At 34.5% G+C, this 26,751-nt stretch overlaps 2 protein-coding genes across 3 annotated transcripts in view; one reads left to right on the top strand and one right to left on the bottom strand.

Moving 5' to 3' along the window:
* Positions 1–6,024, top strand: part of tmem266 (transmembrane protein 266) — a 95,382-nt gene extending 89,358 nt beyond the window's left edge. For both annotated transcript variants that reach the window (XM_051099430.1, XM_051099428.1), the window contains one exon: positions 1,368–6,024. In XM_051099430.1, coding sequence (XP_050955387.1) covers positions 1,368–2,014 — 647 coding nt within the window. In that variant the 3' untranslated portion in view covers positions 2,015–6,024. The remainder of the gene's footprint in view (positions 1–1,367) is intronic.
* A 262-nt stretch (positions 6,025–6,286) lies between these two features.
* Positions 6,287–26,318, bottom strand: etfa (electron transfer flavoprotein subunit alpha). Its single transcript, XM_051099435.1, has 12 exons — positions 26,193–26,318; positions 25,290–25,439; positions 25,125–25,206; positions 24,874–24,956; positions 21,768–21,867; positions 19,853–19,963; positions 19,501–19,602; positions 17,133–17,201; positions 16,955–17,037; positions 11,886–11,951; positions 11,264–11,344; positions 6,287–6,922 (listed from the first exon to the last, which is right to left on the bottom strand). The coding sequence occupies exons 1-12, from the start codon at positions 26,229–26,231 to the stop codon at positions 6,887–6,889; spliced, it is 1,002 nt and encodes a 333-aa protein (XP_050955392.1). The 5' UTR covers positions 26,232–26,318; the 3' UTR covers positions 6,287–6,886.
* Between the last annotated feature and the right edge of the window lie 433 nt (positions 26,319–26,751).

Genomic DNA, 26,751 nt, shown 5'->3' with positions numbered 1-26,751 from the left:
AGTATAATTCAGATGCTATTATAATTTGTATTAATATTTTGAATTTGTTTTTATTTTAATTTTAGCAATATTTCTGTTGCTCATTATTAGTTTTTTTTTAATTAAATGTCTGAATAAATAATAATTATAATAATTATAAAAATAAAAAATAAAAATTATTATTATTATTATTATTAAACATTTTAAAAATCTTACCAACCCCAAACATTTGAACTTGAATAAATAAATAAATGAATAATAATTAAAAAAATATATATATGTCACTTTTAGTTATCAAGTTAAACTAAATTAATATAAGAAATGTTAACTTGGCAACAGGCTGAGATAGAAAAGGTTTTTTATATATATATTTTATTTTAAAGTTTATTTTTGGCTTTAAATTTAGTTTTAGTTATCTGTAATAATTTTGCTTGAAATTCCCTCAAATATTAAAATTCCCTCAGATATTCCATATTATCAGTCTGATAGTCTGAAGATTACACCACATTGTTCACTCGAGTAAGGAACCTTATCATAGTTTCTAGAAATATTGGTGGAATTACCTGCTTTTTGGTGTGTTTGCACCGTAGGAACTAGGAACGGTTTTAGTTCTAGGAACCCTGGGGGAACTAAATTAGCTCCTACTTCAGAGTAGGGTCTAAAACAGTCTTATAGGAACTACCAGTGACGTAAGTATACGCTGATTAGCCAAACACATACGAAACACCAGCTGCCTGGCATTTTTAAAACGTCATGTAAACATATTTACTCCACAATCATGGAAAACAGTGATAACGACATTTAGCTACCTGTTGTGTGCAACGTTGTGTTCTTTTTTCAGCCTCGATGATATGTAACACTGGAAGTTGTCATAGGAGATTTTTGCATAACTTTTTGCATAAATTGTCCATTTACATTCCATCTTCGTTATCACAAAACCTACAACAAACAAGAAAAATCAATCATGGCATCCTCTATTCACCGGTTGCTTTTGTTTGTAAATGACGTGCATAAAGACGTTGCTGTTGGCCGCTTTAGAGTTCCTGCTGCCGGTGCGAATGCAACCAGGAAAACAGCATGAGGGGAAATTGGTTCTCTAGGAACCACCATGCTGGGCTGAGTTCCCAACAGTATCGTAAGCCAAGCCTAAGTTGATCATTGCTCCATTGGTGACAGTGGTTCTGCGATCAACTTAAGCTAACAGTACTTCTAGGAAATGCAGCCCTGGCTAGTTCCTAGAACATTAGTTCTTAGAAATGCATGATGTGAAAGCCCCTAGTCTCAAAATGCTGAAAAGTCTGGCTGTTATATCAGTTCACTGCTTTCAATGATGCTTAAATATTTAGAATGGCACTCATTTACTAAGTTTTACTATTTGTTGTACACAGACATCGGGGTGCCCGACCCTGGTGCCCGTGTCATAACCACAGCAGCCATCGATGTCCACCTTCCTACCAACCCCAACCAGTTGCCGCCTTCCCTCGTCAGTGCTGATGGCCCGGGCAGTGGCCAGGAGCGCACAGGCAGCTCTGTAAGTGAAGCATCCAGCACGACCATGTCCCGGTCCAGCTGCAGCTTCACAGCCCGGCAGCACAGCGTCAGCAGCCACACGCTGGGCTCCACAACTGACTGCAGCTCTACCGTACGGGAGGCCTCCACCTCTGACTACAGCGGCCAACGCTGCTGCCCTCCTCCGTACTGCAGTCCTTTGACCCTCGGCACACAAGCGGGTGTCCACGACCCCAGCGCGGTGGTCAAAGAGCTGCTCTCTTCCCTGTCTGAGGACTCCTGCCTGGCGCATAAAGGCAGGGTGGACCCGGTCAACCTTAAATTGCCCAGTCCAGCAGGGTCGGTAAAGGCCAGTCCGGAACTGGAGCACAGGGTGAACATATACAACAAGAGAAACCAGGAAAGTCTGGGCGTGTTCCAGACCAAGCCACTTATTCACCTGCAGGGGACCGAGCCATCTCTGGAGGAGAAGTACAGGCTTATGGAGCCGGCAGATACTCCACTGAGCCATATACCGGACACATAGAGCATGAAGTTTGGGACGGTGACCACCAACACCAGCTGAAGCAGCCTCTCTCTTGGCCTCTCTCTCTATTTTGCTTACTCACTTGCTGTGTCCAAAACATGAAAAACGATGTCTTCGTTGACAGTATCCGGAGACAGGAATCAAGGCATATCCGAATCTAATATTTGTGGAACATCCTTTACTGAAAGGTCTTAGAGGGCCAGTGTCCTGCAGAGTTTAGCTCCAACTTGCCTCAACACACCTGTCTGGAAGTTTCTAGTATGCCTAGTAAGATCTTAATTAGCTGACTCAGATAACCAGTTTAATTAGTGTTGAAGCTAAGCTCTGCAAGACAGTGGCCCTCCAGGACCGAGTTTGGACACCCCTGCCCTAAAAAGAATTAATTTCTAATACAGGGATAGGCAGCGTCAGTCCTGGAGTGCTGATGTCCTGCAAAGTTTAGCTCCAACTATAATCAGACACACCTGAACAAGCTAATCAAGGTCTTCAGGATCACTAGGTCTACAGGCAGGTGAGGTTTGTTTTTCAGGGTTGGAACTAAACTCTGCAGGACATCGGCACTCCAGGACTGATGTTGCCTATCCCTGCTCTAGTAAGGTATCCTGCAAAATTTAGCTCCAACTTGCCTCAGAACCCCTGCCTGAAAGTTTCTAGTATGCTCAGTAAGACCTTGATTAGCTTGGTTAAGGTGTATAACTCTGCAGGACATTGCCCCTCCAGGACAGAGTCTGGATACTCCTGCCCTAAAAAGAACACTCTACTAACCAGGGTTAGGCAATATCAGTCCTGGAATCCTGGAATCCTACAGAGTTTAGCTCCAACCCTGAATAAAAACCTTAGCTGCCTGTAGCCCCTAGTAATTCTGAAGACCTTGATTAGCTTGTTCAGGTGTGTTTGATTAGGGTTGGAGCTAAACTCTGCAGGACACTGGCACTCCAGGACTGACGTTGCCTACTCCTGCTGCAAACCCTATAACACAAGGGTTTCCTGCAGAGTTTAGCTCCAGCATGCCTCCCACACCTGCCTGGAAGTTTCTAGTATACCTAGTAAAAGCTTGATTAGCTGGTTAAAATGTGTTTAAACTGTGTAAGACAGTGGCCCTCCAGAACAGAGTCTGGACACACCTGCAAAGTTCAGGTCCAGATCTATTCTAGGCACCCCTGCTCTAGTAACCCTATGACACAGGGGTCACCAGACCCAGTCCTGGAGGGCCGGTGTCCCTGCAGAGTTTAGCTCCAACCCTAATCAAACACACCTGAACCAGCTAATCAAGGTCTTACTTGGTATACTTGAAACTTCCAGGCAGGTGTGTTGAGTAAAGTTGGAGGTAAACTCTGCAGGACACCGGCCCTCCAGGAACAAGTTTGGTGACCCCTGCTATAACATATGGATGTCCTGCGGAATTTAAAAAGAACACTCTAGTACAAGGGTGGCCAAACTCGTTTCTGGAGGCGCCGGTGTCCTGTAGAGTTTAGATCCGACTTGCCTCAACACACCTGTCAGGGAAGTTTCTAGTATGCCTAGTAAGAGCATGATTAGCTTGTTCAGTTGTGTCTAATTGGGGTTGGAGGTAAACTCTGCAGGACACCGGCCCTCCAGGACCGAGTTTGGGCATTCCTGCTCTAGTAACCCTATGACACAGGGGTGGTCCTGCAGAGTTTAGCTCAAGCACACCTGCCTGGAAGTTACTAGTATGCCTAGTAAGAGCTTGAATAAGTGGATCAGGTGTTTAATTAGGGTTGAAGCTAAACTCTGCAGGACAGTGGCTCTCCAGAACCCAGTCTGGATACACCTGCCCTAAAAAGAGCACTCTAGTACAGGTGTGCCCAAACTCAGTCCTGGAGGGCCACTGTTCTGCAGAGTTTAGATTCAACTTGCCTCCCACACCTGCCTGGAAGTTTCTAGTATGCCTAGTAAGAGCTTAGTTAGCTGGATCAGGTCTGTTTAATTAGGGTTGGAGCTAAACTCTGTAGGACAGTGGCCCTCCAGGACCAAGTCTGGACACGTGCCATAAAAAGAGTACTCCAGTATAGTGGTGCCCAAACTTGGTCCTGGAGGGCCGGTGTCCTGCAGAGTTTAGATCCGACTGACCCTCCAGGACGGAGTCTGGACACACCTGTCCTAAAAAGAACATTCTAGTATAGGGGTGCCCAAACTCGGTCATGGAGGGCAGAGTTCAGGTCCAGATCTGCTCCAGCACACCTGTGGTTTTGAAGTAATCCAGAACAAATTGATTGGTTGGCTCAAGTGTGTTTGATAAAGGATTGGGGCTAAATTCTATGTGAAGGTAACTCTCCAGAAGCAGGGTTGGCTACCACTGCTTCTTTTCGGAAGATTAATAGGGATTGCCTTGTCACAAATGGTGCAGAAATATGTCCCATCCACTTAAAAGCTGGAATACACTACAGGTCTTTTAAAATCTGAGCAGGAAGTATCATACTACCAGACTTTCATAGAACCCATGCCGAAACATGCTTTTTAATAAAAGATGCATGACGAATGAAAACAATATTTTTTCTAAAATCAGCTTAAACAAATATTCCGACTGGATGGAATCATAGCCTGAAGCTAAAAAAAATCTGTGCCCGTAAAGAAAAACAATTTACAGTGAAATTGGTCATATTAGACTGACCAATATGCAGACTTGATTTGACTCTGCATCTACCACCCAATCCCCCCAACTATATAGTGGGGCAAAACATTCTAGGGAAAAGTCATGTAGTTGTATTCCAGCCTTAAGTTTCTGTCAGAGTCTGCAAGAAGGTGCTTCTCCACAAGCTGGATTGGATGACCCATCAACCATCTCAGATGGCCATTGTGCTTTTTACCCCAGTGTTTCCCCAACCCTTTTCCAGAAAGTACAAGACATTCATGAACTCTTCCTAATCAAACACACCTGATTCAACTCCAACACCTGAAATAGAATACTCAGATTAAGACATCCAAAATGTGTACTGTTGGTGTGCATTCAACGTGTCCACTTGCAGCATAACTATTTCACTACTCGGGGCGCCCCCTACTACTGAAATGCGTCCATTTGGTCGGTACATTAATATACCTTAAGGCACGGTTCCTCAAATCCGCCCATGGAGGCCAATTTCCCTCCAGAGTTCAACTCCAACTCCAGTCGAAGACACAAGCTAAATAAGGTCTTCAGAGTTACAGTACTAAAAAATTACTGGTGGGTGAGTTTGATCAGGATCAGAGTTTGAGGTAAACTCTTCAAGGTAGTAGATTTATGGAACCCTGCCTTAAAGTTTACCTTCATCCAAAAACTTTGAGGCAGCAGTTACTTTGTTTTGGACACAGCCAATCTGTCTTTCTCTCTCGTGTCAAACAGCACTATGATACTCACTCCCAGGTTTCATGTTCTCAGAAAGGGGCACAGGAAGTGACATGAGGATAATGCTCTATGCTACCCGCCTCATGCAATGTTCCTCCTTACAGATGCACATTTCTCTTTCTCTTTCTCTCTCTCTCTCCAACTCTGCAAGAGCACTTGAACTGTGTCACTCCTGCCAAAATTGCACAACCTTCCAAGGAGTCAGGGAGAGGTACTTTGGGAGCCATCATTGGAAGATCCTTCAGGAATTTCAGTGTGTCTGTTGGGCGAGTGGTGTATGAAACCAGCAAAGACGCACTCTTTTAGACGGTAGACCAATATCGGAGTGTGGCTGGAAGACTTATCACGTGTTCTCATTCAGGGTGGCGTGGGAGGGAGTTTTTATTTGTCGATTCGTTTATTTGTACGAAATGTAACTGACACACAATGTACAGTCCTTTTTCCCCAATGCTGCAGGGTTACATTTGATCCGTGTTCAAATGTGTCAAGCTGTGTGATTCAGCCAAATTTCTTACCTTTGCCTTTCTTACATTACTGATGCTGATGTTTGTATTCAAATTCTATGCGAGAAAAAAAAAGTGCTAAACTCAAGTATTTTTAAAACACGGAGCGCAAACGATAGGCGAACATTTCAGGTATACAGTATTAGAAGATTTTTATGAGAAATTATGGGTAGAATGTTGTCATAACCCTAAACCTTAACCCCCATCCCAATAGCATGAGCCTTTGAAAAGATCTATCTGCTTTCTGACTGAGGCAAATTAATCCTGTGTTATCGACAAGGGATTTTATAAACTGATAATGGGAGAGATTGTCAAGCAATTAAAAGTTGGTCAATTCAAACATCCAGTGTCATTTTTTAAGCGTCAGGTTTGTTGTAATAGAAAGAATGTATATTGGTCATTTGAAAATAAGTAACAAAACCAGAGTACAAGTACAAGCACAAGTGTTTATTGGATCACTTCAGTGAACATCCATGGCCAGACAGCTACCTTATTAAAATATAACAATCAGCAAGTTTCTTTTACAAATAGATGACATAGAACATGAAAAGATTATCATATCCACAATGAGCTCTACTCCACTGAGGTCAGTACACAGCAGGAGTGTCCAATCCTGCTTCTGGAGTGCCAATGTCTGGCAGAGTTTAGCTTGGGATGTTTCTAGTGATCCTGAAGAGCTTTATTTGCTGGTTCAAGTGTGTTTACTTAGGGTTGGAGTTAAACTCTGTAGGACAATGAGTATCCAGAAGCAGTTTTGGACAACCTTGAATTAGCCAAAGACTGCGACAACAATTACGTTTACAAACCCGACTTAGAACAACGGAAAACTTCAAGCCCATGTGTCACTGAATTCTTTTATTAAAACAAGTGGTTTAAGTGGTTTAAATTAGCTACTGTAAGTACATATAGGTGTTCCGGAGGAAAATCACGTTCAGAAGTTGATCAGCAGTGGAGCGTCGGCTCGGAGCTTCTTAAGGCAGGTTCCTAGTGAAGTTCTCCAGGTGAGTACAGTCTTCCTGAGGAGTCTTACTTTTTCAAGGCTTCGGTCAACTCAGGTACAACCTAGAAATGGATATATGGATACATAAAATGGAAGTACCAACCCAGTGTTTACAAAGCAAATGTGCAAAGAAAATCAAACGCGCTTTACATAAAAAGGTAAAAATATAGCTGCAAGCAGTGATTATGGGGGTTCAAGCGCTTTAAGGCATTTAAGAAAACATGAAAAAGACATTATTTAGTAAGACTGTACACACCTAAATCAATTTTACAATCATTTTTGGCAAATCCAGGTAATTTACCATAGAAATACTATGCTTTTAACCATTAGGACTGTTATAGCACCAGCTGTAGTCCGATCCCCTTAAATCTTTGCATGCTTGTTCAGAATCACCTGTCACACGTGCTCAGCAGGTTTTGTGAAGTTTTGAATTTTCCTTTAGTCTTTATAAGATTTCGGGTACATTTGGACAGGCCCCTTTTCTAAACAACTCCATTATAGCTTCTCAAAGAGTAAATTTCAATATTTCTTTGATAATTATTGGCCTAGAGCAGGGGTGCTCAACCCTGGTCCTGGAAATCGACCTTCCTGCAGAGTTCAGCTCCAACCCTGACCAAATACACCTGAACTAGCTAATTAGGATGTGAAGGAGCACTTGATAATTACAGACAGGTGTTTTTGATTAGGGTTGGAACAAAACTCTGCAGGAAGGTCGATCTCCAGGAACAGGGCCTAGAATTGTATTTCCAAAGAATTGTATTGCAGTGTTTCTTTCCTAGATTGAGGAAAAAACCTAGGACTAGTTCACAAAGGTAGGTTTTTTACATCTTCTCAATCATTTAACAAATGATTTGATTGACAGCAGTGGTTCTAGAGCCAAAGCTGTCCAGAATGAGGGGTTCTAACATATGATACAAATATTGTGCGTATGTGCGAAAAAACGTGACGCACAATCATTTGCGCACCTCCCAGTGGCCGATTTCTTTCAAATTTTTCTGATACCTTTGGGGTTGTGAGTCAAACAGGCCCACCGAGTTTCATTCCGATTGGCCTCCATTAACCTTGTGTAACAGGTGCTCAAACTTTGTCGGCCAGTGGCCGTGTTTTTTGAGATACGCAAATGTCCCCATAGACACTCGTGGCACTTCAGACCAAGACCGTGTAAAGCCATTTTCATGTTGATAGGACAAAAGGTTGCACAGTTAAAGACATTTTTTTTCCTCCCTATTATAGCGCCACCAAGTGGCCAAGCTCCATGATTTTTTTCCTGTGACCTCAGATTGAGCCCTACCATACGTGTTCTGAGTTTGGTGAAGATATCTCATTCTGTTCAGGAGTTATAGGCAATTTACTAAAAGTGGCCCTGCCCCTGTCAAACATTTTGGCATCACTTTACGATGGTGAGTGGAAAGTTCAACTTTTTTTGGATAATTATTGATATTCACTCTCCAGAGAATCTTTCTGCATTGGTTTGGCTCCAATCAGGCAAAAAACATAGGACTAGTTTGCAAAAGTATGTTTTTCCAAAATTGTGAAATACCTGAAAATTTTGCCAAGGATTCCAACGTCATAAAACACTTTTTTTTGGACAGTTTAAGAGTTATGAGTGATTTTATACTTTTGATAATTGTAGCGCCCCCGTCAGGCCAATAGGGGCAAGCTTTGGTGACCTTTTTGAACTGAAGTACACACAAGAACTAATCTCGCTTGACCTTTCCAACTTGATTACACACATGCGCATCACAGAGCTAGTGCAAGACAAGCATTTGTGGTTAAAAGGTATATAAATGTTTTGTAAAGAAAATGGCCGATTGTTTCGCTAGGTAAGACACTTATTCCTTGGTTGGGATCGTGTAGAGCCCTTTGAAGCTGCATTGAAACTTCAATTTGGACCTTCAACCCATTGGCCACCAAGTCCACTATATGGAGAAAAATCCATTAATTTACATTCATTTCTTTGCGGCTGAAGACAGAAAGACGTGAAGCGAACTTGTTCTTTAGGCACTCGAGTTGTAATTTGAGCACATCCTGAACTATACGTTGAGTCTCTCATCTAAAACTGAGGTGCTCCCGTATTTCAGAGCGCCCTGAAAAACTATATCATCACCCCAGTATGTCCCCGGCTCACTTTTCAATCTAAGGAAGGAGGAGAAAGCCCATACATTTTAATCAGTTATCTGAGGAGTGATCATGTGTAAGCTGATCCGAGAGCCGCCCCTGCTCTCCAGCACTGCCCATCGTCGCCAATCACTTTTACACAGTTTACCTGCACACCTGTGTCTAGCACGCACCACCTGAATAAAAGATGAACGACAGGGCAAACACAGGGAAATAAACGATGCTAGCGTTACACGAGGTAAACACCAACAACAGATGGACGTGGGGGGTGTGTGTGGCAGCCCTCTGGCACGGCGAGCGCGTGTGCCACCTTGAACTATGGCGCGCAGCCGGGCGTGTAAAGCTCTGGTGAGAGGAGACAGAAAATAAAGGTGAAAAACTACACCCGCACACTTGTGGCGACTATCAATTACTTTTCTGCTCCGAAAGAAGGAGAAGTTGTGTCTAAGGCTTCTGGATGGAGCCACGAGTCGCCACTGATTAATTCAGCAACTCAATAATTCAGAAGTCACACACTCTCCATTAGGTGGAATAATGCTCCCTGCAAAATTTAAAAGGGAAATATGGGACAGCTTTTTTGAGTCGCTCTGGTTTTGGTCACAGACGGGGTTTGGCTGAAGAAATTAATACCAGGTCATTCGAAATTTACAGCACTATTAATAATACACTCGAACGGTGCCGCTGATTGTCCAAGGCACTGGATTAAAATGTCTCTGATGACCTGATGAGGATCTTCTTTGCTAATGAGATCTGTGTTTTACAGGAAGAAGATTATATCTTTCCTGTTATGTATACTTTATCCTTAGGTGGAGCTTCAAATGCCAAAAGGCTTCGCCTCCCTGTCCTGAGGAATTAGGTCCAGTTTTAATATATTACAACACTTTTAGTGATGAAATAGGGAGTTTAGGTAGGAATGGCGTCAAGTAAGTGTCAAATCAATAAATGAAAAATTTAAGGGGTAGCAGTTGCTCTTTGGAGTTTATTTTCATTGTTTTTACCTTCATGAGGGGATTTTTTCTAACAATATGTATATAAAAAAACCAAATTCTTTAATGTTAAATACTTGAGTTTAATCAGTTCATTTAAATAAATTGTTGTTAACAACATGTTTCATAGAATTAAAAAAAGATTTTTACAGTTTTGATTATAGGCTGATCAAAAATCAAAAACTCTTTACTTATATTAATTTCTTTTTATAACTCTGCCAAAAAATTAATTATATTAAAAGATAATAAAAAATAAATAAATATAATAAAGTTTAAAAATACATTAAAAATAAATAAAGATAAATAAACAATAAGATAAAAAATAATAAAAAAGGAAATTAATATTTATTTATTCATTATCAAAAATATTAAAATTACAACAAAAAAAAAGATAAAAATAAGTTAAAAAAACATGAAAAATAAATAATGCTAAATAATAAGTAAATATTAATAATAATAAAGAAAAAAGATAGTTAAAAAATACATGAAAAACAAACAATAAAGATAAATAATGAGTAAATCTAATAATATAGAAAAATAATAATTTATTCATTATAAAAATATTAACAGTATACAAAAATCATTATATTAGAAGATAATAAAAATAATAAAGCTAAAAACTGCATGAAAAATAAATAATAAAAATAAATAAACAATAAGTAAAGATAAATAATAATAATCATCATCAAAAAAAAAATAATATTTATTTTAAAATATTACAATTATACAAATATCAAAAGCTCTTTAGTTATATTAATTCTACTTAACTATACCACAAAATTATATTAAAAGACAATAAATAAATAAATGAATTTATAAATATAAATATATACAATAACAAAATTAATTAATTAATTAATTAATAATAAAGACAAATAATAAACGAGACAAATAATAATAAATGTAAAGAAAAAAAATATTTATTCATATCTTTCTCTTTCTTTCTCTCTTATAAAACTATTTTTAAAAAAGTACAAACATCAACAACTATTTAGCTATATTAATTCTATTTAACTATACCAAAAAATCTATTAAAATATAATAAATAATAAATAAATGTATATAAAGAAAATAAATTAATATAATACAGAAAAAAAGAAAAATTACATTATATACACTGTGTGTGTGTACACACAAGAAAAAAAAAATCAAAAACTCTTTAGTTATATTAATTCTAATTAATATAATATATATTAATTATATTAATAAAAACTATATAAAATTTCAAAAACAGAAGGAAGATTCAAACCTGTGTTTCCGACATGAGCACCACAACTCGCTAAGCGCTATGAATCTTACCTTGAACAGATCTGCTACTAGGCCATAGTCAGCCACCTGGAAAATGGGGGCTTCTGGGTCCTTGTTGATGGCCACAATGGTCTGTAAAACAATTAAGTGAATTATTTAGCGTGGAGGGCTCTATTGAATAGAAAGCCTCTATGGGTTGAGCGCTGATGGACTATACAGTAGTCTCCATAGGCTGACATGAAAAATAATTCCCTAAAGTCAATTCCCAGAACAAGCGCAGTGGTAACAAAAAACGCTAACACATTATTCTTGTAAACATCTCATCAACATGAGGATGATGCTCCTGTATGCAACATATGGAGGAAGATGGCTGTGATGGGCTCTGACAGATAAAGCAGCGCTACCAGAAACTGTATTCCAGAGATGTGGAATGGGAAATGCAGATGAATTATGGATGCAGGTAAAAAGCTACTCCAGATCGCTTTTAAAACACTCCATTCCAATACAGCGCCACGCTTAAGAGCGAGTTAACTTGGCATATTCTGGAAACTCTCAGAGACACCGCTGGTCATGGGTGGGGCCTTCTCTGATTGCAAATATTATCACAGAAAATGATATCTTTTTAGTGTACTACAGTGTGTGGGTATGTATTTTGACGTATTACTAACTGTACCTTGCTATCTTTCATGCCAGCAAGATGTTGTATCGCTCCAGAGATGCCAACCGCAATGTACAGCTCCTGTGGAATAACCAAAAACACCATTAAAATGAGTTTAAAAGTAACATATACATACATACGTACATACATACATACACACACACATATATATATATATATATATATAAAATATGTCTTTACGAGTAAGTCATTCGTTCATTTGATTTGTACAAACGGCTGATTCATTCAGGAATTACATAAAAGGCTCTCTTTATAAATAAATCAATGAATCATTGGTTCCCCCGATTCATTCAAAATGCAGATTCATTAAGACATTACATAAAAGGCTCTCTTTATAAATGAATCACTGAATTATTGGTTCACCAGATTTGTTTGAACGGCTGAATCATTCAGGAATCACGTAAAAGGCTCTCTTTATAAATGAATCACTGAATCATTGGTTCCTCTGATATATTCAAAACAGATTCATTTAAGAATTCTGTAAAAAGGCTCTCTTTATAAATGGGCCCTTGAATCATTAATTCCCCTGATTCTTTCAAAACGTGGATTCATTCAGAAATTACATAAAAGACTCCCTTTATGAATGGCCCATTGAATCATTGGTTTCCCTGATTCGTTCAAAATGCAAATTCATTTAGGAATAAAGTAAATGGCTCTCTTTATGAATGCACCATTGAATCATTGGTTTCCTTGATTCATTCAAAATGTAGATTCATTCAGGAATTAAGTAAATGAATCTCTCCATGAAATGGCCATTGAATAATTGATTCACCAGACTGACTCAATTCGCTGACTCAATCAGGAATTATGTAAAAGGCTCTTTATGAATGGACCACTGATTCATTGGTTTACCCGATTTGTTCGAACAGCTGATTCATTCAGGAATCACGTAAAAGACTCCCTTTATGAATGGCCCATTGAATCCTGAATCATTGGTTTACCCGATTTGTTCAAAAAGCGGATTCATTCAGGAATGAAGTAAATGGCTCTCTTTATGAATGGGCTATTAAATCATTGGTTCACCCAATTCGTTCAAAATGTGGATTCATTCAAAAATTACAAAAAAAGCCACTTTTTTAAATGAATCACTGAATCATTGGTTCCTGATTCATTCAAAACGTGGATTCATTCAGAAACTATGTAAAAGGCTCTCTTTATAAATGAATCACTGAATCATTGGTTCCTCTGATTCATTCAAAACACAGATTCATTTAGGAATTACATAAAAGGCTCTCTTTATAAGTGGGCCATTGAATCATTTGTTCACCTGATTCGTTCAAAACGTGGATTTATTCAAAAACAAATCACCACTGTGTGTTGTATGTTAAATTTTATAGGTCTGGCTTTCCGGTCTCATCTGCAGCTCATTTTGCTGCTTGATATTGCAAATTGATGTGTTTTACATTATTTTAATGTATAATCGTAATTACGAACACACTGTTTTGTAGTGCAAACAGTTTACTGTACGTTGTTCTTCTCAATATTTCCCTATAGCAGCTAATGAACCGGAAGTCTCACCCATAGGCTTACTTCCACGTTGAAGGTGAAAGGTGGATAACTGTATTTATGCAGTTATGGGTTGGGGCAGCTGCGCTAATTGTGTTAAAAGATTTAAATCACATTATTTTACCATAACTAATTAAATTAACGCGTTAGAACAACAGCCATACTATCCTATACATAAATTCTGGCCATTAATCATGTATTACATTCCTTAAAATCTAATATTATTTTGTAAACATTTAATATTAACAGATGTAAAGCAAATCAAATTTTCTCTCTTTTAGCTAACAAACATATTACATACATATTATAACATATTCTTCCTTCATGTAGCCAGTTATGAATCACTCGTGACAGGAAGTTCATTTAATATGCTTTCAGAATCATGTTATGCAGCAGCCTGATTGGTTGATGCCCCCGGCAACAATATGGTGTGCCATGTTTCAATTAGCAGCACTTAAAATGAACTGCACTGGGCATAACAAGGCTGGTGCTTAAAATTAAATCATGAGCTAGATTCCCGCTTGCATATTATACAGAAATATGACCGACAACCCTCAACATGCAACAATTCAGCAATGTCACAGGTTGCTAATGACACAATAACGAAGGACGGTTAAAGCTGTAAATCTGAGCTAAACTGAGCATGATCTCGGCGCTGGCACGGAAGCGCTCTGCTGACCTCCCGTCCCGCGGTACAGGCCACAGCATCCTCACAATTACTCAAAAGAGGAGCACTTGGGGGATGTGGCAGGGAGCAGACCCCACGTCCCTCCCCCTCGCCTCCACCCTTGTCCCGAGGGAGTGGTACATCAGTGGCTCTCAGCTTAATGCACTTCTCCATGAATATTTCAGTGCAGTTTAATGTGGCTGTGGCGCTCTCCCGGGGGCCACCGCTTCAATTTGCGAACATGCGGCCGGCCAGAGCTCTAAAAGCCAGTGGGAGAGGAAGAAGGGCAGGGCTGGCGTTTCAGATGGGATGATGTGATGGAGACCCGCAAATATCTCAATATCCACAGGATGGAGGAAGTTGTAGTGGATAAAAGTTTGCTGAAGATATCTTGTAGTTATCAGATAACTGTTGCAAGCATCTCAAAGCCAATATGATCTTTGATCAAATTAAATTCAATCAAAATGTAATTTCTCCACCTTTAACACACTTCACATAATATATATAAAAAAAAAAAAAAATAGTATTAATCAAAACTATTAGTGTTTCAATCAAATCAACTCCTGCCCTAATGTATTTTTTGCTGAATGTTTTAATACACAAGAAACTGAAAAATCTGTGACAGTATAGAAGTTGGCACTTTACATGAACGTGGCACAAAAAGGGCCTGAATGCCTCGAAACCTTCCTACCATATGGCTTTTTTATTTTTTCAAAAAAATGGTCTGAGAAAGATGGTTCTTAACCTTCAGAAAATGGCAAACTAAAGGTTAAAGCGGTTTAAAACTTTGAAATAGTTTTTTTTTTTTTTTCTTTCTTTCTTTCATGTTAATTTTATTTTAAGTTTTAACAATTTTGTTGTGTTTTGTGATTTTTGTTTTTTTGTTTTGAAGTTAATTCTACGTGAAGTTTTAGTAATTTTGTTGTGTTTTGTGATTTTTTTTTCCACGTTCATTTTACTTGACGTTTTTGTAATTGGCATGACGTTTAGTAATTGTTTTGTGATTATTGTTTTGTTTTTGTTTGTTTGTTTTTTGCTTTTATGTTAATTTTAAGTTTTAGCAATTTTGACGTGTTTTTTTTTGTTTTGTTCAGATTTTTTTGTTTCATGTTAATCATCAATACAAACAAAAACAAATGAAGTGTTATTATTTTGAAATAGGGATTTTTTTTGCTTTCATGTCATGTGAAGCTTTAGTAATTTTGTTGCGTTTTGTGATTTTTTCATGTTCAATTTATTTTACATTTTTGTAATTTTTTGTGATTTTTAGTTTTTTTTGTTTGTTTGTTTCATGTTCGTGTTACTTGACATTTACTAATTTTGTGTTTTGTGATTTTTAGTTGTTGGTGTTTTTTTGGCTTCTATGTTAATTTAACTTGACATTTTAGTAATTTTGTTGGGTTCTATGATTTTTATTAGGGTTTTTATTTGGCCTCCATGTTAATTTTACTTGATGTTTTAGCTATTTTTTTTAGCTATTGTGTTTTGTGATTTTTATTAGGTTTTTAGTGTTAATTTTATTTTACATTTTAGTAATTGTTGTTTTGTGATTTTTTTTTTTTTGCTTTCATGTAATTTTAATTGAGGTTTGAGAAATTGTTTTGTGATTTTTATAAACTGTTTTTTGCTTATGTTAATTTTACTTGATGTTTTAGTAATTTTGTTGTGTTTTGTGATTTTTAAGGTTTTGTTAATTTTACCTGAAATTTGTTTGTTTTGTGGTTTTCATTGCTTTTTTGCTTTTTATGTTATAGTTATAATCATTTTGTTGTTTTGTGATATTTGGTTTTTCTTTCATGTTAATTTTACTTGAAGTTTTAGTCATTTTGTTGGGTTTTATGATTTTTATTAACTTTTTTTAGTCTATATAATTTGTCAAATTTATATCTACAAAACAAATCTACTTTACTTTCAAATATAGCTTTAGTTATTTAGTACATCAAGTTTAAATAAAAATGAGATATGTTGTCTTGAAAAGTAGCTGAATTATTTACGTATTTAAATTAACATTTACTGCATCTGGAGATTTTTTTTTACTATACTATACTTTAGTTTACTCTTATAACCCTGGTAGAGACTAGCTAGTTTGGAACTAGATTTTGTTTTGTAATATATTTCCAAAAACTGAAAATTTTTGGTTATAATATACTTGGTAATAGGGTTGAAGAGTTATATTTGATTATTAATATACTATAGCGAAAGTAACTCCACAAAGTACTGTTGTATTTGCAAAGTCTCTCCAAAAAAATCTCCAAATCATGCACATCCAGTCATCAAAACATCCCCCTGAGGGCTAAAAGATTGTGATTAACCACAAAAGGCATACTCAATCGACCCAAAACAACACTCATCCATCTTGACTCGAGTTCATTTCGCTGGACTCTTCACCGGCAGAACTCATTCGGGACTTGTTCAGGGTGAATACTAATGCACAACGGTCGGGTTGCGCTTGACAAGCTTGTCAAAACATTTAGAGAATTGGGTTTGGGGCTGATTTGCCTGGTTTGAGCTCAGGGCGGACCTGTGCAGTGCGCAGCTCCACTAATGGCTCTGGTAAATCATTTAGAAGCCGGAATGTGCCATTAACTACATCACAACGCCTCAAAGCTCCGCTAATGTGTGGATAATGACAGCGGGGAGGTCCCACCCGGAGCGGATAATGGAAAATTAACCTTTTTAAAGGGCAACACGGATCCATCTTTCTGGACTCAAACAGAAACAACAGTTAGATGGTGTTGTATTCAAAGTCGAGGTGGTTTATCAAGTCTAAAAAGCTGATGTTTCAGAACTTTGAGTGATTTTTTTCTCTCTGTAGAGGCAATTAGTGCATATGATGGAGTGTAGGACACATTTAGAAATAAAACAACTGGTTTTCGATGGAAGTACTTACAGGAGCCACAATCTTTCCAGTCTGTCCAACCTGCATGTCGTTGGGGACATAACCAGCGTCAACTGCAGCTCTGGAGGCACCGACTACAAGAAAAATTTGGTGGTATTCATAGAGCTTGATTAAAAACTAACAGTAAAGAATGAATCTAGAGTAAAAATCAACAAAACAAACAAGGTACCGGCTGCGTTCAGCTTGTCTGCGAGGTCGTAGAGCAGTTTGAAGTTATCGCCGCTCTTCAAGCCCCTCCCTGTTATGACAGAAAGACGGCAGATGGACATAAAATATGAAATTACTGACAAGGTTATGACTCCAGCAGGATCAATACTGTCTCGGTTTACTATTGATTTTCTAAGCACAAAAAAAAGCCTGGAAATTTCTAGGGAATACCCAACATCATGACCTATGGTTCAAACAAACAATGAACGTAAACACAAAGATGATGTAGTCCCTGTGGAAAGCAGTTTTAGTTTATTGTAATCTATTGATGTTATTTTTCTTTGATTAAGCAATAAAAAAAAGAGTTTGTGCTTACCTGCTTTTATAAATCAAAGGTTTATAAAAAGGTTTGTTATATTAAAATACAATAAAATACATAAAATACAGGAAAAAAAAAAAAAAAAAAAAAAAAAAAAATCACATGATATCTAGATTTTTTATTGTTATTTTATAAATGTATCTTTTAGTCATACCAGCATCAAAAAGCTATAAATGTGGCAAACATATAATAATATAACATATAATGAAGAAAATACATAATAAAATATAATAACTACATATATAAACTATATATATATATATATATATATATATATATATATATATATATATATAGTTAATAAATGTACCTATTACATAAATTCATACTTAAATATTAAATATTAAGTCTTAATTACATATTAAGTAATACAGTTGAAATGTTTTAATTTTTTTTGCTTTCACATTAATTTTATTTTAAGTTTTAGCAATTTTGTTGTTTTGTGATTTTGTGTTAATTTTATTTGAAGTTTTAGTAATTGTTGTTTTATGATTTTTTTTGTTTTGTTTTGAAAATAGTTGAAACAAAAATAATGTAATTATTAATGCAAACAATTAATGTAAATACAAAGATGACATAGTCCCTATGAAAAGTAGTTTAAATTGTAATTGACTTATTTTATGTAAGCAATAAAATATGAGAGTTTGTCCTTCATTGCTTTAAAAAAAAAAGCAATGAAGCTTTGTTTATAATAAAAATATTAAAATACAATAAAGTACATAAATACAGTTTAAAAAAAAGCTAATAACATGGTATCTAGATTTTTTAAATTATTTTTTAAAATGTATTTATTTAGTCATACCAGCATCAAAAAGCTAAATATGTGGCAGAAATATAATAAATAATAATAATTATTATTATTATTATTATTATTATAATAATAATAATAAAAAACCAAATAACAATAATAATACAAAATATAATGAAAACATTTTACATGATTATAATAACTATAACGTTAAATAATATTTAATATTTGATTACATTATTAAATATAGTCTTAAGTAAATATTAAGTAACAGTTCAAACAAAAATTAAAGTAACACAAAGATGATATAGTCCCTATATTAAAAAAAAAAAGCAATGAAGCTTTGCTTATAATAAAATATTAAAATACAATAAAGTATATAAAATAAAGTAAAAAGGAAAAAAAAAGCTTTTTATTATTTTATAAATCTATTTATTTAGTCAAACCAGCATCAAAAAGCTAAATATGTAGCAAACATATAATAATAATAGCAATACAAAATATAACAAGAAAATTGTACAAGATTATAATAACTATTAAAATTCATACTTAATATTTAATATTTTATTAAATTATTAAATATTAAGTCTTAAGTAAATATTAAGTAACACGGTTCAAACAAAAACTACATGGTATCTAGATTTATTTTGATTATTTAATAAATGTATTTATTTATTTAGTCATACCAGCATCGAAATATGCTATATGTGTGGCAAACATATAATAATAATAATAATAATAATAATAATAATAACAATGAAAAACACTGAGCAAATGTATAACTATTGCATAAATTCATACTTAATATTTAATATTTAAATACATTATTAAATATTGAGTCCTAAGTAAATAATAAGTAATACAGCTCAAACAAAAAATAATGTGCGTATAAAAGTTGACTGTTGTTATTTTCAGGTAATCAATAAAATATGAGTTTGTGAATTATTGCTTTTAAAAAGCAATGAAGCTTTGTTTATAATAAAACATTAATACAATAAATACATACAATAAAGTACATAAAATACAGTATAAAGAAAGTAAATTAATTACGTGGTATCTAGATTTGATTTGATTTGATTTATTTATTCATTCATTTATGAATATCAGCATCAAAAAGCTACATATGTGGAAATATAACAAAATAATAATAATAATATACAATGAAAATTTTTTACATGCACTGACCAATCACCATTTGGGAACTATGCATTTTATAACAAGTAATATCCAACAGATGATTGTGTTCTGGTGTGAGTTTTTTACCTCCAGACACCACAACTTTAGCACTGGTGAGTTCTGGGCGGTCACTCTTGGTCAGATTCTGTTCCAGCCACTCAGAGACTCCAACAGGGGCAGACGGAGAGACTGCAAACGCAACAACATCTCGTGAGGAGACGTCCAAATAAACAGGTCGAGTTGTTCCGAAATACCCTTTACGATCCCTCTAAAGCCAACGTTTAAACAAACTAGCCCATCAAAACCCCACAGCGGAGTGGAAGATTATATACAACACTAAATACTATAAACCTTTGTGTGTGGTATCAAAGTCAGCCTGACCTTAAAGCAAAACATGAACAAACAACAGTGTGTTTAACTTTATCAAATGACTCTGTACCTTCCTCTGAAGTGGCGCTGCCCCCCTCCACGGCCGCAGGTTCAAAGGAAGTGCCTCGAACGGTGAAGACCTTGACACTTTCATTGCACTTGACTGTGCTGAGGGCATTTCCTGTGAATGCAAAAATGGGAAAAGAAGTGTTTGAAATGACAAGATATGTTTTTAATAGCTAAATATATAGTATAACACAATATAAAACAAAACAAAATATTAAAACTGGTTAAATAGATTACAATAAGGTCAGGTTATATATGTTATATAATAATTGTTTGTGTTAACTAACATAGTTAATTAGTCTTAACAAATGAAACCTTATTGTAAAGTGCTACTTTAATAAAATGAAATAAAATAAAATAAAAGATAAAACTAAAAACAACTAAAAACATAAGATATTTAAGGTAAATCTTTATATTTAATGGTGGATTCCCAGCCTTAAAAAATAAAATAAAATAAAATAAAATAAAACCATAAAATATTTAATGCCAGTTTTTAATATTTAATGGTGACTTCCAGCCTTAAAATAAAATAAAATAAAATAAACAACTAAAAACGTAAGATATTTAAGGTAAATTTTTTTATACCGAATGGTAAATTCCCAGCCTTAAAAACTAAACTAAACTAAACTAAACAAAAAACATAAGATATTTAAGGTACATTTTTTTATATTGAATGGTAGATTCCCAGCCTTATAAAATAAAATAAAATAAAATAAAATAAAAAATAAAATACAATACAATAATAAAAAAATAAAACTAAACTAGAAACAACTAAAACTATAAAATATTTAAGGCCAGTTTTTAATATTTAATGGTGACTCCCAGCCTTAAAATAAAATAAAATAAAATAAAATAAAATAAAATAAAATAAAATAAAATAAAATAAAATAAAATAAAATAAAATAAAACAAAATAAAATAAAACAAAATAAAATAAAATAAAATAAAAACATACAATATTTAAGGTCAGTTTTTAATATTTAATGGTGACTCCCAGCCTTAAAATAACATAAAATAAAATAAAAACATATGATATTTAAGGTCAGTTTTTAATATTTGGACTCCCAGCCTTAAAATAATAAAATAAAATATAAAATAAAATAAATAAAATAATAAAATACAAAACTAAAAAGAACTAAAAACATAAGATATTTAAAGTCAGTTTCTAATATTTAAAGGTGGACTCCCAAACTTAAAACAAAATAAAATAAAAAAAATAAAATAAAACTAAAAACAACTAAAAATATAAGCTATTTATGGTCACTTTTTAATATCTAATGGTGGACTCAGAGTTTACAAAACGCTTGATTATTTTTTTGTTAAAAGAAGCTAGATTGTCACTTTATTAAAGCATTATTAAGGTCATTAATGCACATTACTACATTGCACAATAAAAAACATATCATCATAAAATGTCCTTTCAAGTACTTTTAAGATAATTTAAGAAAATGCATTATAAATCACATGCAAAACCTTGGACATAAATGATCACCACAAGTGGCAAACCACCACTTTTCATTTGCTATTCCGCATGAAAAACGTTTATATCTGATTTAAAATAACATTTAAATAAAAAAAAAGTCTCATAAATAACATTTTTTACACAAGCGCTTTGTGCTTGCCAAAGATAAAGTGGCTAGCCGCAGTAATTAGGAAGTATTTATGGCAGTAGACTTTATGGATGAGAAACAGCGAACAGAAAAATAATACATGCAAAGTGGGACAAAAAGGCTCCAGGGTCCCCCTTAGATTTAAAAATGAAAATATACGATTTGTTTCAAGTCAGCGTGAGTCATTGCGCGTCTCAACGACCAGACTCCTAAATCACGAACTGCGTGTTAAACAACGAGAAGGATACAGAACTAGGAAGGTTATTTGAAGCAAACAGGTTGAGAAGCGCTACTATGTTTTTGCATTTACCGGCGTAAATCGTCCTCACGAAGGTGTCTGGAGATTTGATCTCGATGATATCTGAAATGGGAGCCACGTCCAACTTGGCAGCCACTCTTGGAAGGAGATTCTACAAATAAAGAGACACACACACCCTTATTGAAGACAAACGGATGTATCTGAAGCTCTTGGATCAGTTCGAGCCATTAGAACACGTCCATCCTTATCTGCAGATGTGGTCAAATTTGATTTGTTTGGAAATAGCGTTATTTGGGCAGGCATTGATCAAAAGCCAGTTTCACCGCATGTCTGAAAACTTTGGCCATCCTGCATCGCAGACGGAATAAATATGGTTGAGTCTGAAAAAGAGCTCTAAGTTATGTCTGGAGGTGAAAAATATTGCATAGTGGTAATTCAAGTGTTTTATATAGTGACATAATGAAACCAAATCCACCACTTAAGAATCCATCAAATAAAATACGTTTAGCCAGTGAGGAAATTGAGACTAATACATCTCTTTGGTCTGGGGTTAGGCTACATAAGATACTGTTTAATGTATTACAATTCAATTTAAATACCATTAGATCTGCTGCCTGACAGTTTGGCTGTGGAATGACAAATAACCGTGCATATAATAGAGCCGCACTTATTGAGGACCGACTTCTCCCGCTATTCCAAAAGTAAGAAGCCTGATAGGGGCTCGGCCGTATGAGACTTTCTAATCCATTTCCCATTTGTGCTTTTCGCTTTGGGAAATAATCAAATAACTCTGGAATAGGAGTAACTACAAAATCCTGCATTAAGTAAAGCAGAGCTACACTAATCACTGATGCAAACATGTGGGGGAAAAAAAACAATAGATTTAGGAAATATGTACATAAATTTGGCACGATCACAAAAAAGGTTTCTTAGCAAATAAAAAAAAAGCAAAGCAAATAAAACTGTTTTGCATTCTGATTTTAATCTTAGTCAGGAAAAAAATATATATCAATTTAGTTATCTGACAAAAATAAGTGAGAAAGTGAGAAAGTTTTAGAATTTGTACAAGGTTCTGCATTAAAGAAAGAAAATAACCAAATAAAGGCAAATGCAAAAATTGTTCAATATGACGAATGTTTGTAATCAGATACAAAATCTGTCAAGCTCATACAAACTGATAAAAGTTCACCATCAAATTAAAAAAAAAAAATTAGGGCAAAATAAGTCAATTTAGTTTGAGCTGTTAAAAGTATGTCATTAAATTAAAAAAAATAATAATAATTTTAAAAAAGGCAAAATATGCATTAATTTTGTTCAATGGGATGAAAGTTTGTCATCAAACTGAATAAAGCAAATATCATCTTGCAAATATGTCTTTCAAAAATTAAGGGAAAAGTATGTCTATTTTTTTTCAATATTTTGATCACAAAAATAGCTTCTCAGCAAAAAAATAAAATATAAATAAATAAATAAATGTAAAAAAAAAAAAAAAGAGCACCGCAAAAAACAGCATTCTGATATTATTGTTAGTCAGCTAAATACAACTTACACAAAGTTCGTCATTAAAAATTAATTAATTAATTAATTTTGTTCAATGACAAACATTCGTCAAGCTTAAGACAAAACTGTCATATCAAATTCATATAATGTAATAAGAGCTCACCATAAAATGTAAAAAATAAATAAATAAATAAAGTCAAAGTAAGTTCATTTAATCTGATAAAAGTATATCATTAAATTAAAAAAAGATGATGTTTGTCATCAGAAAAAAAGTGTCAATTTTTTCCACAAAATCCATCACAAAAAAAATAGCTTCTCAACCAGAAAATAAATACATAAAAATATATAATAATAATAATAATAATAATAATAATAATGACAAACATTCGTCAAGCTTAAGGCAAAATCGTCATATCAAATTCATAATCTGATAAGAGTTCCCCATAAAATGTAAAAAATAAATAAATAAATAAAGTCAATTTAATAGATAGAAGTTAGTTAATTTAATCTAATAGAAGTATGTCATTAAATTAAAAGAATCATGTTTGTCATTGAAAACAATTACATATTATATATAGCAAATATGTCTTAAAAAATTTAAGCATGTCAATTTACACAAAAATAGCTTCTCAGCAAAAAAAAAAAAAAAAAAAGCAATTCTGGTCTACATAAATTAATGCAAATATATATTTTAAATAGTCTATTTAGTTATCTTATAAAAAATTCAACATCAATTAAAAAAAAATACCAACAAGGCAAAAAAAAAAAAAGTCACAAACTGATCAAGCCAAAAAGTGAGAACGTTTTACAGCTTGTACAAAGTTCATTTTTTAAAATAAATAAATAAATGTAATCAAATAAAGCCAAAGGCAGAAATTTTGTTCAATGACAAATGTTCGTCAAGCTTAAGGCAAAATTGACATATCAAATTCACACAATCTGATAAGACTTCACCATAAAATGTAAAATAATAATAATAATAATAATAAAGTCAAACATAAGTTAATTTATTCTGATGAAAGTATGTCATTAAATAAAAAATGATCATGTTTGTCACTGAATTGATAAAAACATACAAGAGCTTCTCAGGAGAAAAAAAATAAATAAATAAATAAAATCACCAAATACAAAAATGCCAACAAGGCAAATAAATACATCAAAATCCGATCAAGGCAAAAAAGAAAGAACATTTTACAATTTGTACAAATTTCATAATTAAACCAAATTTTAAAAAAATAATCAAATAAAGGCAAAGTCAGAAATTATATCAAATTCATAGAATCTGATAAAATTCCAAAATATAAATAAATAAATACACAAATAAATATGTATGTATGTATTAAAAATAAAATACAAATAAAAATCAAGGCAAAAGTAAGTTAATGTAGTTTGATCTGATAAAAAAAAAGGTCATTAAGTCAAGGCAAAATATGCAGCAACTTTATAAAATGGGATGAAAGTTTGCCATTAAATTGAAAAAAGCCAAATATGTCAAAGAAAAAAAAAATCAATCTGTCAATCAAAGAAACAAAAAAGTATTTTTTTGACAATTTTTTTATTTTTTTTTTTTTATTTGTTCAATCCCGGTATGGCTTAATGATAAAGACAGTATGTCACCCTTCCAGCCCAACTTCTTCAACCTCTGTCTTGGATTTACCTTTCCGAAAGCAGAAGCTCCCGCGCAGATGTGTGTGAAACTAAACTGTTTCTGGGTTGCCAAGATGAGAGGCGTCAGCTCCTCTGTGAAAGACAGAATTTAGTTTTGCATTTAAACCACTGAGCACTTCCTTCCCTCACCTGTCAGATGCTTTATGCAAAGCTACTTGCACAAATCTTCTCTAAGGAACAGTAAAACAATCAAACACTCCCAAAATTTATGAACAAAAACCAAAATGAAGTTGGGTTTACCTGGCAATAACCCTTTGTAGGCCTCATGTTGAGCTACCAGAACTTTCTTCACCCCATGAACTTTGGACAGCTGCTCTGCAACCTGTCCAAAAACCCATAATCAGATGACTGAAATCACTCTTTCAGCTTGCTGCACATAAATCAATGCACATGGAGAGATAATACCTTCGCACAGTTTGTTCCAGCAACCAAACAAGAAACATCACTGCCGAGTTTTGAAGCAGCAGTGATGGCGTTCAGGGTAATAGGGGTCAGCGTTTCATTATTGTGCTCTGCAACAACCAGAGTACTCTGAAACCTCTGAATCAGACCAGACTGTAAAGGAGAAAAAAAGAGTTTGGCTAACTACTGAATCTGATACAGTAGGATATAAATATCTCGCAGGCCCTTTCACCCAAATAACTGATATGAGGTTACTATTTAATACAGTCCAGCCAGACATTGTTGTGTAGCCCACAGAGGTCATTAGAAATCTGATATATAACAGGGATATGATACTACTTAGGGTCTGACCTAATATAATAACATATCAAATGCAATGTAGGTCACATTTTAAGTGCACTGTAGGTCAAACAGATACTTAAGGACAATGAAGAGATTTCATAATGCACTGTTTACATATTACATAACCTTGACAAATAATTAGCAAGCTGTTTACTAACTAATAACATATACAGCGGCTAAAAATGAACAATATTTCAACATTTAATGACCAAAGGCTCAATATTTTTGTTTAGAGATATGAAAAGAAGCAAAAATATAACGTTCAGACGCCTAGCTAGCATTCTGCACAACCCTGAAAAACAGGTTAGCAAAGTAAACAAACATTTGACATTGCGTTTTAACGACCACACGTCAAAAACAACAGCATAAAACAAGCTTAATGGAAAAGAAAACAAGTTTAGTAACATATTACACAACTTCTGTTGAACTGAATGAGTGAGTTAGCCAGCATGCTAAGCTATTTATTCGCGTATACTTCTGTCTAGAAAGGGTAGACAGGACGAGTAACGGCTCTAAAAGAAACTTCGCGGTGGTTAGTGTGTCGTTTCGACGAATTTGTCTTACCAACTGCCTGAGATGTGTCTTGTTTATTGCTTTGAGCATGATTACTGCAGTTCACCCTCGGCAGCCACACTGTCACTGCTCTAGCAACACGGGATAGAGGTGAGTTGAGTTCTCGCGAGATCACACGAGCCACGCCCCCTCTTGTGTATAAATCATTTTCTAAGAGCTCAAACGAGGTTTTCTTGGCGGATGTGTGTGTATAGTGTGTATATGTGTATGAGAAAATGAATAAGGATTAAAATGTTAGTAGAGATCGAAATAACTAATATAAGTGACTTAGCAGAGTGGGCGGAGACTGTGTGAATATTTAATTAGGGGGCGTGGTTTGATAGCTTTGATAGTCTGTGGAGCTTCTAGCTCAAGAAGAGTTGGCTTTAGCAGAGACTGTGAACATAACAGGATCTACTGGACCGAAGGCTACATTTTTTATGGCTTTATTTATGATTTTTTTATTATAAACAGTGGTAGGCTAATTTTCAGGAAAACGAATAAAGCGATTATTTTTATTATTTTTATTTTTTATTTTTTTGAAAAGCACATTTATGATTTTATGTAATTT

Source organism: Labeo rohita, chromosome 25 (genome assembly GCF_022985175.1).
Source record: "Labeo rohita strain BAU-BD-2019 chromosome 25, IGBB_LRoh.1.0, whole genome shotgun sequence".
Lineage (NCBI taxonomy): Eukaryota > Metazoa > Chordata > Actinopteri > Cypriniformes > Cyprinidae > Labeo > Labeo rohita.
Note: the sequence above shows the minus strand (reverse complement) of the source record. Positions and strands in the feature narration are given on the sequence as shown.